Here is a 14,501-nt window from a genome sequence, read left to right as displayed (position 1 = left end):
AAAGTATAGGGAAGAATTATATCTAGGGCCAACGATGCGTTATATATGGGGCACAGGACAGGGTTAGTAGGGGTAGGATTCCGTGCTTTGACTAATATTTTTTATGGAAAGGAGTATAAATTTTCATAAGAAGTCAAAAAAAAAAAAATTTAACAAAGTACATGTCATTAGATTTGAATATATAATTTCAAATACAATGAGTTCAATTGCAAAAATTTTGAAGATCGAACTATATATATATCAAGTTAAAAAATTTCGGAAAGAAACGGTTGGATATATCGATGTCTATATCAAAAAACAAAAAAAAAAACAAACAAAAAAGTTGAAGAAATTTAGGATGGTGGAACAAACATTTTTTGTGGAATTAACGTGTTGCATGTCATTGTGTTGGGTAAGTAGGATCATTATACTATTAAATCCATATGATTTATGGTCACATCAACAGGGGCAGATTCAGTTCAACGGATGCGGGTTCCCGTGAATCTAGTAGCTTTTGTCCAGAATATGTATTTGTATTGAAAATTCATTAAATGTGTTAGTGTTAGGAGTATAATTAAGAGATTATTCTGAATCTACTCCAAACATTAAGGACCATTTTACCATTTGTTCCTATAGCAAGTATTAGAAAAATGATAATGAAATCTATGTTATGCGAAATCTCCAAAATGTAATCATACCTATATTTAATTAATCCAACACATATCCGATCATATTTTTAGAGTGGAACTCATCTGAGTGACTCCACATGCTTTTGCACAAAAGTAGATGCTTTTGCAGATCACTTTGAAAAAATTAACTTGCTAGGTAATCGAGTTATCTACTTCCTGTCCGCAGGCTCTGTTGATATGAATGAAGAATTTCACAGTACAACAAGAAAGCATATGCTGGTTTTCACTTTTCATACATTAGGATATAAAATAAGTGACTAGAGGCTATGGCAATTCTCTCCTTACACCTTCCAATTGTACAAGGCTTTAAAGCTTTTAACAACCATATTGCTAAGTTCCATTTTCAAAGTTGTTCACTTGACAGATGGAGTTACTATCTTTTCTCTCTCTCAACTCTAATGTGGTATGTGTTTAGAGTGTTTGAACTTTGTTGACAGGAAAACATTTAGAAAGAACTTTAGTAATCTTTAATGATAGAAGAAACAGAAATCAACTTGATCTTGGTGATTTCACATGTGTCCAAGTTCTGCTATGCTTAAATTACTTGAATCTGAAGTATCAATAAGCCACTTCTTTGACCGGCTAAGGAAGTTATGTTTCAGGATAAATTGATTTTCCAAATGATATCTGAAACTATCACAACTTGCAATGTTTATTTAGGTCTGGATGTTGTTCGAACGGATGGTACTCTTGTATTTTACGAGAATGAAGCTAATCAGGCAAAACTTTGGGATACACTTGCTGTCTATGCCTGGATGGATAAAGATATCGGCTATGTTCAAGGTATTATGGTCGCATTAGGCATTCTCTTTTGATATTGTTAAGGCCATTCATAAACTCCTGCTCTCATTTTATGTGAACAGGAATGAGTGATATTTGCTCTCCAATGGTTATTCTGCTTGAGAGTGAAGCAGATGCATTCTGGTGCTTTGAGCGTGCAATGCGTCGATTGGTATGTCTATTGTTTCTAATGTTCTACCATGGTTATTGGTTAGTGATTATACGCATACATACAAGTTGCAACAGCAAATGACAAATGGAAAAAGTAAAAGCGGCATTGCTGTCACATCATTGTTTGAGCTTCTACTGAATTGTTATTCTTGGAATTGCTCTTCTTTAATGATCTACCATCAGTTAACGTATAAACATATTTCAAGCACATCTATTTTCTGAAAATGGTTCCCTTGCTCAGGTAAAACACCCTGCACTCCACCCTGAAAGGGGTTGTCAACTTGTACATGTATTTTTATGTTCCATTAGTTGACATTTTCTTTCCATTTGTGCAATCTTTTGTGCTCATTGTTTCCTGTGATTATGCCTTCCACTGTGTATAATCACTCTACTTTCATTTCAACAGCGAGAAAATTTCAAGTGCACCACAAGTTCTATGGGAGTGCAAACTCAGCTCAGTACACTCGCACAAATTGTTAAAACTGTCGATCCAAAGCTTCATCACCACCTTGGTAAGGGGATCCCGTTCTTTGTAAATTCTCTTAATCGCTATTCTCGTAAGTGAAGTAGAGAACTCAAAATCTTCATGACATTGTAGCTTTTCCTTTTCTAATATCTGATTTTGTGTCTTGAAAGATTTTTATGATTTTAGTAGTGTCTTCTCATGGATTTCATGATATTTAATTTCATGAATGATATGTTCAAGCTTTTTTTCAAGATACTATCTGGAGCCCATTTTTCCTTTCATCGTTTAGTGTGTGTATATATATATATATAGAGAGAGAGGTTTTTCCCTTCTAAAACCCGAGTGATAACTGCTGGAAGAAAGGTATAAGGGAAGCAATTTCGGCCTTTTAACAATTATAGTTGGATAGGACATAGTTTTGGCAATTAGATATCTGGCCTCAACGCACTTACGAATATGTGATGGCCTTTAGACGATACGATTTCCATAATCACAATAATTAATTGAAGATTTTTTACTGTGGCCCAAACCGACAAAAAAGGTATAGTACCATCTAGAAATATAAGTATCACCTTATCAGATAATGTGATTCTATTGCTCCCATTTCTTCTAGCTCAACTTAACCGCCTTACTTATGGTAGTCAATTTCAAAATTGTGAAGTGAGCTTTAGAAATCCACTTAGGAGAGGCACCCAAGGATGTACATAGTGATCAATGAGAGGCACCCAAGGCGTATTGTGGCGGGTGTTGAAAATCGCCCTAATAAAATTGATTTAGGCATATAGAAAGAAATCACCTAGTGTTTTATTTCTGCTGGAATTTGAACCATTTGGCTGAACAATCTGTGCGTATTGGGTAAGCTCTGTTGAAGTTTGGCAAAATGCCAAAGTCCCACATTGGTTGGGAGTTAAGTTTGGGGGGATTTTTCCCCTATAAAAGAAGGCCTAATGTTTAGGATTGAAACACACCTCTCATTTGCCTTCTCATCTGTTTAAGGCATTTGTATCTTCTCTCTTTAGTATTATTTCACTTGTATTTTGGAGTGAAATAAAATATTGGTTGTGTCCGAGGAGTAGGCAAAATTAGCCGAACCTCGTAAATTCTGGTGTTCCCTTTATTGTTGCTTTATTGTCTTATTTATTATTTGGTGGCTGTCATAATTTTGGTATAGTAGTTGTGACTTATTCACACTATATACATTTGGCTTCCGCAACAATTGGTATCAGAGCCAAGGTACTGTCTAAGTATGCTCTGTGGTTGCAGCATAGTCTGATCTTCCACATCAGAAAAGATTTATCTTGGTAACTGAGTCAAGGTTCTGTCTGAGTATGCTCTGTGGTTGCAGCTTAGTCTGATCTTCCACACCAGAAAGGAAATAATCTTGATTTGTGTCGTCAGCTATTAAATAATATTTGTGTCAAAGATGGGAGACAATAAACAAGAAGAATCTACATCAAGTGTCAACAATACGTCATCATTGGCATCTTCGCTTATGACAAGAATTGTGTCAAATGCGAAATTTGCGGTCGAAATATTTGACGGGTCCGGACATTTTGGGATGTGGCAAGGCGAGGTTCTAGATGTCCTTTTTCAACAAGGGCTAGATCTGGCCATTGAAGAAAAGAAACCAGATGTTATTGGAGAAGAAGATTGGAGAATTATCAACCGTGTTGCTTGCGGTACCATTCGATCCTACCTTGCTAGAGAGCAGAAATATCCATACACAAAGGAAACTTCTGCAAGTAAATTATGGAAAGCACTGGAGGATAAATTTTTGAAGAAAAACAGTCAAAATAAATTGTACATGAAGAAGAGACTGTTTCACTTCACCTATGTTCCTGGTACCACGATGAATGAACATATCACCAGTTTCAATAAGTTGGTTACAGATTTGCAAAATATGGATACAACTTATGATGATGGTGACTTGGCCTTGATGTTGTTGGCGTCACTTCCTGATGAGTACGAGCACCTTGAAACTACTCTACTCCATGGAAATGACGAAGTTTCTCTCAGAGAAGTTTGTTCGGCTTTGTACAGCTATGAACAAAGAAAGCGAGAAAAACAGAAGGGCGGAGAAGGAGAAGCACTATTTGTGAGGGGTCGTCCTCAAAATCAAACGAGGACAAAGAAGGGAAGATCCAAGTCAAGATCCAGACCCAGCAAAGATGAATGTGCCTTTTGTCGAGAAAAAGGGCACTGGAAGAAAGACTGTCCGAAGTTGAAGAATAAGGCCAAACATAACAATGGAAAGGCCATTATGGATTCAAATGTAGCTGATTGTGATGATTCAGACTTCTCATTAGTTACAACAGAGTCATCAACATCTTCAGACATATGGTTGATGGACTCGGCTTGTAGCTATCATATGTGTCCCAACAGGGACTGGTTCGTGGAATTTCAAGAAGGAGAATATGGAGTCGTCCACACAGCGGATAACAGCCCTCTTACCTCATATGGCATTGGTTCAATACGATTAAGGAACCATGATGGAATGATCAGAACATTGATAGATGTTCGATATGTACCGGATTTGAAGAAGAATCTCATCTCTGTGGGAGCCCTAGAATCAAAAGGGTTCAAAATCATTGCAGAAAATGGAGTGATGAGAGTATGCTCCGGTGCACTAGTGGTAATGAAGGCTAATCGGAAGAATAATAATATGTATCGCTATCGTGGCAGTACAGTTATTGGGACAGCGACAGTGACATCCAGTGACGACAAAGAGGCAGAAGCAACCAAGCTATGGCACATGCGCTTGGGACATGCTGGAGGAAAATCCTTGAAAACTCTATCAGATCAAGGATTGTTAAAAGGAGTAAAGGCTTGCAACTTGGAGTTTTGTGAGCATTGTGTCAAAGGGAAACAGACAAGGGTTAAATTTGGTACAGCGATCCATAATACTAAAGGCATTTTGGATTATGTACACTCTGATGTTTGGGGTCCTTCCAAAACACCTTCATTGGGTGGGAAGCACTATTTTGTAACCTTTGTTGATGATTTTTCTCGAAGAGTGTGGGTGTATACAATGAAAAACAAAGATGAAGTGCTGGGAATTTTTCTCAAATGGAAGACGATGGTGGAGAATCAAACAGGCAGGAGGATCAAGTGTATTCGCACAGACAATGGAGGTGAATACAAAAATGATCATTTCAATAAGGTCTGTGAAAATGATGGCATCGTCCGACACTTCACTGTTAGACATACACCACAACAGAATGGAGTGGCAGAACGTATGAACCGGACCTTGCTGGAGAAGGTACGGTGTATGTTGTCCAATGCTGGCTTGGGCAAAGAATTTTGGGCTGAGGCAATTACATATGCATGCCACCTCATTAATCGTCTACCATCTGCTGCTATTGATGGCAAAACACCATTTGAAAAATGGTACGGAAAACCTGCTGTAGATTATAACTCTTTGCACGTGTTTGGCTCAACTGCATATTATCATGTGACGGAGTCAAAATTGGATCCAAGGGCAAAGAAGGCTATTTTTATGGGAATTACTTCTGGAGTCAAAGGATATCGCTTATGGTGTCCTATGACAAAGAAAGTAATATTCAGCAGAGATGTTACCTTTGATGAATTTGCTATGGTAAATAAGGTAACAGAAGATACCAAACAAAATGAAGGTGCTTCTAAGCAGGTGGAGTTTGAGGGAAAATTTATTTTTCCTACACAAGAAGCAGAGGAGGAAACAAATGAAGATTACCCTCTGGAAGGAGAGCCAGTAGAGGAGATTCCAACTCAGGAATCTCAACAACAACTTGAATCAATAGCAACCAGCAGGCCAAAAAGAACAATAACGAAACCTGTTCGTCTCATAGAGACGGTTGCTTGTGCAACCTCAATTGTAGCTGATGATGTTCCTACTACTTATAAAGACGCTGTTCAAAGTTCAGAAGAAGATAAGTGGAGGATTGCCATGAATGATGAGATACAGTCCCTTCATCAGAATCATACATGGAGATTGGCCAATCTCCCGAAGGGAAAGAAAGCAATTGGGTGCAAATGGGTATTTGCAAAGAAGGAAGGATTTCCTAACCAAGTAGATGTTCGCTACAAAGCAAGATTGGTGGCCAAAGGATATGCTCAAAAGGAGGGAATTGATTACAATGAAGTGTTTTCTCCAGTTGTAAAACATTCCTCCATTAGAATTATGTTGGCTTTGGTAGCACAATTGGATTTGGAACTAGTTCAGATGGATGTAAAAACTGCGTTTTTACATGGAAACTTGGAGGAGGAAATCTACATGACTCAGCCAGAAGGATTCAAAGTTGCTGGAAAAGAAAATATGGTGTGCAAACTTGAAAAATCATTGTACGGATTGAAACAATCTTCTAGACAATGGTACAAGCGATTTGACGAGTTTATGTTACGGCAAGGGTACAAGAGAAGCAAATACGATCATTGTGTGTATTTGCACAAGCTTAAAGATGGTTCCTTTGTATATCTTCTCCTATATGTTGATGATATGTTGATAGCTTCCAAGAATTCGGAAGAAATTGATAAGTTGAAGATTCAACTGAAGAAGGAGTTCGAGATGAAGGATTTGGGTGAGGCAAAGAAAATTCTTGGCATGGAGATAATTAGAGATAGACGTTCAAAGAAACTCTGTTTATCTCAAAAGGAATATTTGAAGAGAGTACTTCAACGTTTTGGCATAGATGACAAGACTAAGCCAGTTAGTACTCCACTTGCTTCCCATTTTAAGCTAAGTACTACTATGTCGCCAATGGATGAAGCTGAACGAGAGTATATGTCAAAGGTACCATACGCAAATGCTGTTGGTAGCTTGATGTATGCAATGGTTTGCACAAGGCCTGACATTTCACAAGCTGTTGGAGTTATTAGCAGATATATGCACAATCCAGGGAAGGAGCATTGGCAAGCTGTGAAGTGGATTCTACGGTATATTCATAATACTGTAGATGTCGGGTTAGTTTTTGAGCAGGAAGACAATCAGTTTGTAGTTGGATATTGTGACTCAGATTTTGCGGGTGATATGGACAAACGAAGATCAACTACTGGTTATGTGTTTACTTTTGCAAAGGCACCAGTTAGTTGGAAGTCTACTTTGCAGTCAACAGTTGCTTTGTCTACAACAGAGGCAGAGTACATGGCTATTACAGATGCTGTGAAAGAGGCAATTTGGCTTCAAGGATTGCTAAAGGAGCTTGGTGTTGAACAAAAAGGTATCACAATTTTTTGTGATAGTCAAAGTGCTATTCAATTAGCGAAGAACCAAGTTTATCATGCAAGGACGAAGCACATTGATGTTCGGTATCATTTCGTACGAGAAATCATAGAAGAAGGTGGAGTCACGGTGAAGAAAATTCATACTACAGAGAATCCTGCTGATATGCTGACAAAGGTGGTGACTGCGGTCAAGTTTCAACATTGTTTGGATTTGATCAACATTGTTGAACACTGAAGATTGAAGATGAAGACACAACCAAAATTTGTTATTGAGAGAGAATTGAAAATGTGGAATTTTGCCAAGGTGGAGATTTGTTGAAGTTTGGCAAAATGCCAAAGTCCCACATTGGTTGGGAGTTAAGTTTGGGGGGATTTTTCCCCTATAAAAGAAGGCCTAATGTTTAGGATTGAAACACACCTCTCATTTGCCTTCTCATCTGTTTAAGGCATTTGTATCTTCTCTCTTTAGTATTATTTCACTTGTATTTTGGAGTGAAATAAAATATTGGTTGTGTCCGAGGAGTAGGCAAAATTAGCCGAACCTCGTAAATTCTGGTGTTCCCTTTATTGTTGCTTTATTGTCTTATTTATTATTTGGTGGCTGTCATAATTTTGGTATAGTAGTTGTGACTTATTCACACTATATACATTTGGCTTCCGCAACAATTGGTATCAGAGCCAAGGTACTGTCTAAGTATGCTCTGTGGTTGCAGCATAGTCTGATCTTCCACATCAGAAAAGATTTATCTTGGTAACTGAGTCAAGGTTCTGTCTGAGTATGCTCTGTAGTTGCAGCTTAGTCTGATCTTCTACATCAGAAAGGAAATAATCTTGATTTGTGTCGTCAGCTATTAAATAATATTTGTGTCAAATATGGGAGACAATAAACAAGAAGAATCTACATCAAGTGTCAACAATACGTCATCATTGGCATCTTCGCTTATGACAAGAATTGTGTCAAATGCGAAATTTGCGGTAGAAATATTTGACGGGTCCGGACATTTTGGGATGTGGCAAGGCGAGGTTCTAGATGTCCTTTTTCAACAAGGGCTAGATCTTGCTATTGAAGAAAAGAGAAAGCCTCAACTATAAAATCTGATCTCTTTTTTGGCTTGACTTTGCTTTCTTCCTTGTACGATCTATGTAAGTTTCTAAGCCTTTGACTAATGATACAAAAAAAAACAAAGTTATTGTTTATTTCCTTGTTGGCTCAGCTTTGCTGAATGTATACATTCATTTGTCAATTGCTTCACCAAACAAGTTGTAGTAGGACTTTTCTAACGTAGCTCCTTTTTCTTTGCCAACAGTGAAGAGATTAGAAAACTTCAAGTTTTGTCCATAGTCTGTCCGAAGGGCACGACAGGGAAGATGAATATTAAAGAAATAAAAATTCTTGGATCAAGGAAACCAAATCTCCTCTGACATATGGTGAGAACAGCAAAATAAATGCTTCAATAATTGATCTCTCAAGTGTGTCTCAACAAGATCATAGGATTAGTTAAAGTGCTATCAGGAGCAGAAAACTTTGCAGTTTTCATATAATTACGTCATTCTCAATTCCTTTGTTTTATTTTTTGTTGTTTTACTAGGAAGAACTAATCTGATATAATTCCGCCATTCCATAAATTTCGTTATTTTTAGTAGAATTTCCATTGTCAGAAAAAAACAATAAAGGATACAAATAGAAGTGTACCAACCTGACCAGAGATCCCTCTTTAATTTGATGTAAAAACATAAATAATATACTTATCGGTCTATAGTATTTTACATCAAAGACCATTTTTTAAGCTTGTCACAAGATCTCTTCAATGAGCTTATAAATGAGCTCAGCACGGACTAGCCCCAACCCCAAGCTTTATAGGTAGGGACTAAGCTATCGCTTCCATCCTCTTTAAACACGTGTGTAATATTAATTAATTTATTGGACCCTCCTTTTTATTATTCTTGTAATTAGTTATAGCTTTTATTAATCTTAAATAAAAGCCCTATAAATTAAAGAATTTAATCTATTCAGTGAAACTCTATATCCTCTTAGAATTCATTTAAAAAATGGAGTACTATATTATGACTCTTAATTTGCTAAGTGTTTCACTGAGTTGAAAAGTCTCTTCATTAATAAGGTCACAAACAGGCTAGTTTAGGCTATTACAAGATTTTTATATACCAAAAAATAGAGCCTATATCCACTTTGGTAATGATATTATTTCAAATAGAATTTGAGGTTTATACACCGATAATATAATAAACTTATGGCGTTATCAATGCAATTTAATATTACTTACAGTGGCGGATGTACGTGGACCCTTATGGGTGCTTGAGCACCCATTACTTGTAATCAAATTTAGTAAATTTACACAGACAATTATAAAAATAGTTAGTTAAATATAGAGTGAGCATCCACAAATAAACTCACTCTTCCTCTTCTTTTGAATTTTTATAGGCGAGCACCCATAAGTTTAAAATTCTGGATCCGCCACTGATTACTTACGATCAAGATTATCAATTAGTACTATAAGTTAGTACATCGTATTACCTTTTAAATTAGACCTAATATATAAATAATTATTACACTATTAGTGCATATATATAATTTAAATTCTTCCAAATATTTTTATTATCCAAGGATCATATGATTAACTCTCAGGAGTCCGGTATAATATTCCAAACAATAATTATGAGCTCGTGATATTTCTAGTAAATCTTATTGTCATAAGTCATAAGTGAGATTTCATCCTTCTTTTTTCCGTTGATATATGGTACGACGTTTCAAAAAGATCAAAAATTAAATAATGAAAGAAAGGAAAAAAGAAAAAGAAAAGGATTAACATGAACGGCGAGAAAATGATGCTTAAGTAATGCTACATTTATCAGAATCGAATCTTGTGATTGAAAATGATAGGAAAAATTTATGAATCAAACTACCGAAAAGTCATTACCTATTAATGTGAATACTTTGTTATGTATATGCACATTATAATTACAAATTGACCAATGAGACACTAGGACTTAAATTTTAATAAAAAGATAAAAAAAATACTAAGTAATTTTTTTTTTTTGTCTAAATATAAATTAGCGGAGACATGGCCTATAATACTAGTGAGAGATTATATGTATGTAACTAATTAGTTGAGATGTGCATAAATTGATCCGAATATTATTGTTTTTGAAAGATAGGAGAAAGAGAAAGAGTTACGACCATAGCCAATTACATTTGTTCTATTTATATAATTGAAGTGACGCATCGAATGAAATGGCTACCTAAAATTAAATATTTTTTTGGTCAATCTAATCGTTCAAAGAAGCCATACAAAGACCAGTTTAAAGTGGTTGATGAAATCAAATTAAGAGCGAACCTGTATATATATAGCTTATAAATTATAATTAAGTCATTAAGACCAAAAGAATTCTCCCTTTTACTACTCCTACTAAAGAGCATACAGAATTAACTTCAATTATATTAGGTTAATGCTAGCTGTTTTGAATTTTTATACACGAATAATAGAAAGAATTTGTTGCTTAAAATTAAAGCAGACTAGCTAGAAATAACTGTTTATAATGGTGATCTACAGAAAGCACGATAACTAATTATATAAGTAAAAAAAATTTATACCATCAAATCATTTTTACCTGTTGTAGTATGTATCTTATCTTATAGTTTCAAGATTATAATTGGTGACTTGCAGATATCCTTTAGATAATCGGTAACTTGATAGTATAAAGAGACTACACGAAAACCGTATGTATAAATTGAAACTCTTAATAAAATACATTTTTAGTATAAAAATTTATACTATTGATTGATGTAACTACTAAAATCCAAGCTAAAAGCGGCTCATTATGTTAATAACTAGTCCATAGTTATAGGAAATTAATCACTTTCTTCAGGAAATCAATTAGCTAACTAACTATATAATTAAAAAAAAGGATTTTTACCTATCTATGCCATATATGAAACCTTATTACCAAAATTGTTTATAATTTGTTATTTACCCGTGAAGTCCACACTTTTTCTACAAAATATATACCAATCCAAAAATAGGTATATTTTGCCATAAAAAGCGCGCTAAAAATAAGGCACCAGATCTGCGTGTGATTATGTGGACATTAAATTGAATTTTGAAACGGAAGGAGATCTTATTGCTGCGTAATTCTCTCCTTCCTCAACGGAAATAGATCTGTCTTCTCTCACTCGACTACAATTCTCAAAAAACGCAAGCTACTAAAGCTCCAGTAATCAAATTGGTTTTACTAATTCTACAACGCAATACAAATTGTAGAATACAAAATTGTTCTTCGTCGACATCAGTACTCAAATTGTCGAAATTATATCTGTTCTTCGTCTTTTTTTCTATCAACTACACGAAATCATGTCAAAAATCCCAATAATGCTGAAATCGAATGGTAATTGGGATAACTATGATAGATTTAGAGATTTTGAAGTTGATGCCATTGTGGTTGATGATAATGCAAGCTACGGAATTCTCATTTCTACAATTGCAGAACAATTATCGATTGATACATCTGATAAAATTGTAGAAATCAAATACATTGTGAACGAGAATTGTCCTCCATTGGAGATTAAGAATGATATGGGGGTTCGTGTGTACATGGAAACGAAAAAGGAGAATAAAAACTTAGGTTCGTATCCTTTATGTATAACCGTAAGAGATTTCAATATGGAATTGGCAATCATCAATGAAAGCACCAGTGCAGGTATATTTGATTCGACATTGCAGAGAGTTATGGTGTTACTATGTTATCTACAATATTACTACAATTACCTACAATTAAACTACAAATCTCACATATTACTGAAAAGGATAAAGCAATGTTGCTTTAAAAATTATCTACATAGAAACTACATTTATGAATTTATTGTCTGCAGGTTCTTCTGGATCCCTAAAGTTACTAGAAATTCCATCCTCACCAGCTATAGAGGAATATCAAAGTGAAATAATAACTGAATCTACGCAAACATATATTGAAGAAGGACAAGTTTATCAGGACAAGAAAACAGTAGTTGCTGCAATGAGGAATTATTCAGTCATGCACAAGTTCCAGTTCAGAGTAAAAAGATCAAGTCATAGAAGGTATGTAGTTATTTGTGGATAATATATCAGCAAAATCAGTGTATTGTTGAACATAGGTAAGTTTTATAAATTGTAGTTAAATTGTAGCCAGTTTGTAGTTAATTGTAGTTTTTCATAAATTTGTGTAAATATTGTATTTTTTTTGTAGCTACTAGCTTATATGTGTTGCTGAAAGCTGTAAATGGCATTTCAAGGCAACATCAATTAATGATTCGGCAATGTTCAAGATAAGAAGTTTCAGCCGACAACACACATGCTGCCTAATGGACGAAACATTCATACAACGCAAACGTACTGCAGCAGTAGTTGGTAGCATGGTCGTTCCAAAGTATTGTGATCCTAAGACTGTTTACACACCAAAGGACATACAAACTGACATGTTATCCGAACATGGACTGAACCTAAGCTACATGCAAGCATGGAGAGCAAAGGAAAAAGCTTTACAGTTTTTGAGAGGGAATCCGTGTGACTCCTACAACAAATTACCCAAATATTTTTATATTCTTGAGAAGAATTATCCTGGTTCTGTTGTTAAATTGAAGAAGGCAGCAGATGATTGCTTCTTATACGCATTTGTTGCTCTTTTACATCAATAAATGGTTGGCAATATTGTAGGCCGATAGTAGTGGTTGATGGGACATTCTTAAAGTCAGCCTATAGGGGGATTATGCTGACAGCAAGCACCATGGATGCAGCAGGTAAAAAATGAAATAATTTTGTAGTTATTTTATAGACAGTTTTTATAATGCAGTTTAGTTGTAGTCATGTTGTAGTCATTTTGTAGTTATATAAAAGAATGTAGTAAAATTGTCTATATTATCAATATATATTGTAGTTGTTATTTAATCATATTTTATGTCTATAAAATGTAGGTACTATTTTACCCTTGGCATATGCTGTCGTTGATTCTGAAAACGATGCGTCTTGGAAGTGGTTCTTTGAGCAATTCAAGGAGGCATATGGTGAAAGACCTTCAATGTGTGTTGTTTCAGATAGGCATGACAGTATACTGAAGGCAACACTACTCTTGCATGTGGCATATATGGACAAATATAAGGTCCAAATTCAAGAAGGGACATCTACAATTACATGAATTGTACTTTGCTACAGCACGGTCATACACTCTGGATGAATTTAACGAAAGGATGTTGAAGATTGAAGAGATAGACCCGCGTGTAAAGTCTTACCTATATGATATTGGCTATCATAGATGGTTAAGAGTACATGCAACGGTGAATAGAACTTTTACTATGACGTCAAACATTGTCGAGTCGTTGAATGCTGTAACAAAAGAGGCAAGAGAGCTGCCAATATTTGATTTATTTGAGTATATGAGGACTCTTCTTGAACGTTGGGCAAAAGAAAAGTTATCGAAGGCAAAGGGTACTTTCACATACCTTGGTCACAAATACAACAAAGAATTGAAAGACAACAGTACATTATCTCAGAAACTAAGGGTAAGATATTTTTTTTTGGTGCAGGAAAAAAAAGTACTAGCTGCAGTGTTTCCATATTGTAGTTAACCTGTAGTCAAATTGTAGGTAATTGTAGTTTGTTGATGAGTTCTAATATATTAGTTGCTGATTTGTAGGTAAATTGTTGATAATCCATTTTAATGATTGATGTATTATTATTTCTATTTGGTCTTCAATTGTAGGTGAGGGCTTCAACAGATCATATAAATACTGTGTTAGATGGTGCGAAACGGTACATTGTGTGTCTAGAAAACAAGAAATGTAGCTGTGGACAATTCCAACTTGATGAACTTCCCTGTGCGCATGCTTTGGCAGCATTAAGGCATAGGAATGAAACATACGAAAACTATTGCTCTCCGTATTACACAAGGAAGAGCCTTCTGCTTACCTATGAAATGCCAGTAAATCCTCTACCTGATGAAGGCAAATGGGATGTGCCACAACATATTTTGGATGAGGTAGTAAAGCCACCGGCGGGAGATAAAAGGCAGTCAGGGAGACCTCACAAGGAAAGATATAAAATATTTGATGAAATAAAGTCAAAGAAGTACAAGGTGGCATGTGGCAATTGTGGAGGGGCATAACAAAGAACTTGCAAGAATGCGCCGAAAAAGAAATGAATATCATGTAGTTAGAATAGTTATTCAAAATA

The 14,501-nt window shown here is 35.4% G+C and overlaps 2 protein-coding genes across 3 annotated transcripts; both read left to right on the top strand.

Moving 5' to 3' along the window:
- The first annotated feature begins 812 nt into the window (after positions 1-812).
- On the top strand, positions 813-8,980 carry LOC104248727 (uncharacterized). 2 transcript variants are annotated; one of them, XM_070160581.1, is made up of 4 exons: positions 813-1,451; positions 1,532-1,620; positions 2,026-2,131; positions 8,592-8,980. In XM_070160581.1, exons 1-4 carry the CDS (start codon positions 1,262-1,264, stop codon positions 8,624-8,626), a joined length of 420 nt encoding a protein of 139 aa, XP_070016682.1. In that variant the 5' UTR covers positions 813-1,261; the 3' UTR covers positions 8,627-8,980. The 2 variants fall into 2 exon arrangements, with proteins under 2 accessions (XP_070016682.1, XP_070016681.1); XM_070160580.1 differs by lacking the exon at positions 8,592-8,980 and having other exon boundaries at positions 2,026-3,395.
- A 2,671-nt stretch (positions 8,981-11,651) lies between these two features.
- Positions 11,652-14,433, top strand: LOC138878970 (uncharacterized). The gene is made up of 7 exons (XM_070158539.1): positions 11,652-11,997; positions 12,170-12,374; positions 12,550-12,837; positions 12,990-13,072; positions 13,247-13,378; positions 13,485-13,831; positions 14,032-14,433. Exons 1-7 carry the CDS (start codon positions 11,652-11,654, stop codon positions 14,431-14,433), a joined length of 1,803 nt encoding a protein of 600 aa, XP_070014640.1.
- Positions 14,434-14,501: the final 68 nt, after the last annotated feature.

This window comes from Nicotiana sylvestris, chromosome 10 (assembly GCF_000393655.2).
Source record: "Nicotiana sylvestris chromosome 10, ASM39365v2, whole genome shotgun sequence".
Taxonomy (NCBI): Eukaryota; Viridiplantae; Streptophyta; class Magnoliopsida; order Solanales; family Solanaceae; genus Nicotiana; species Nicotiana sylvestris.
The sequence above is the reverse complement of the archived record's forward strand: the minus strand, read 5'-3'. Positions and strand labels throughout refer to the sequence as shown.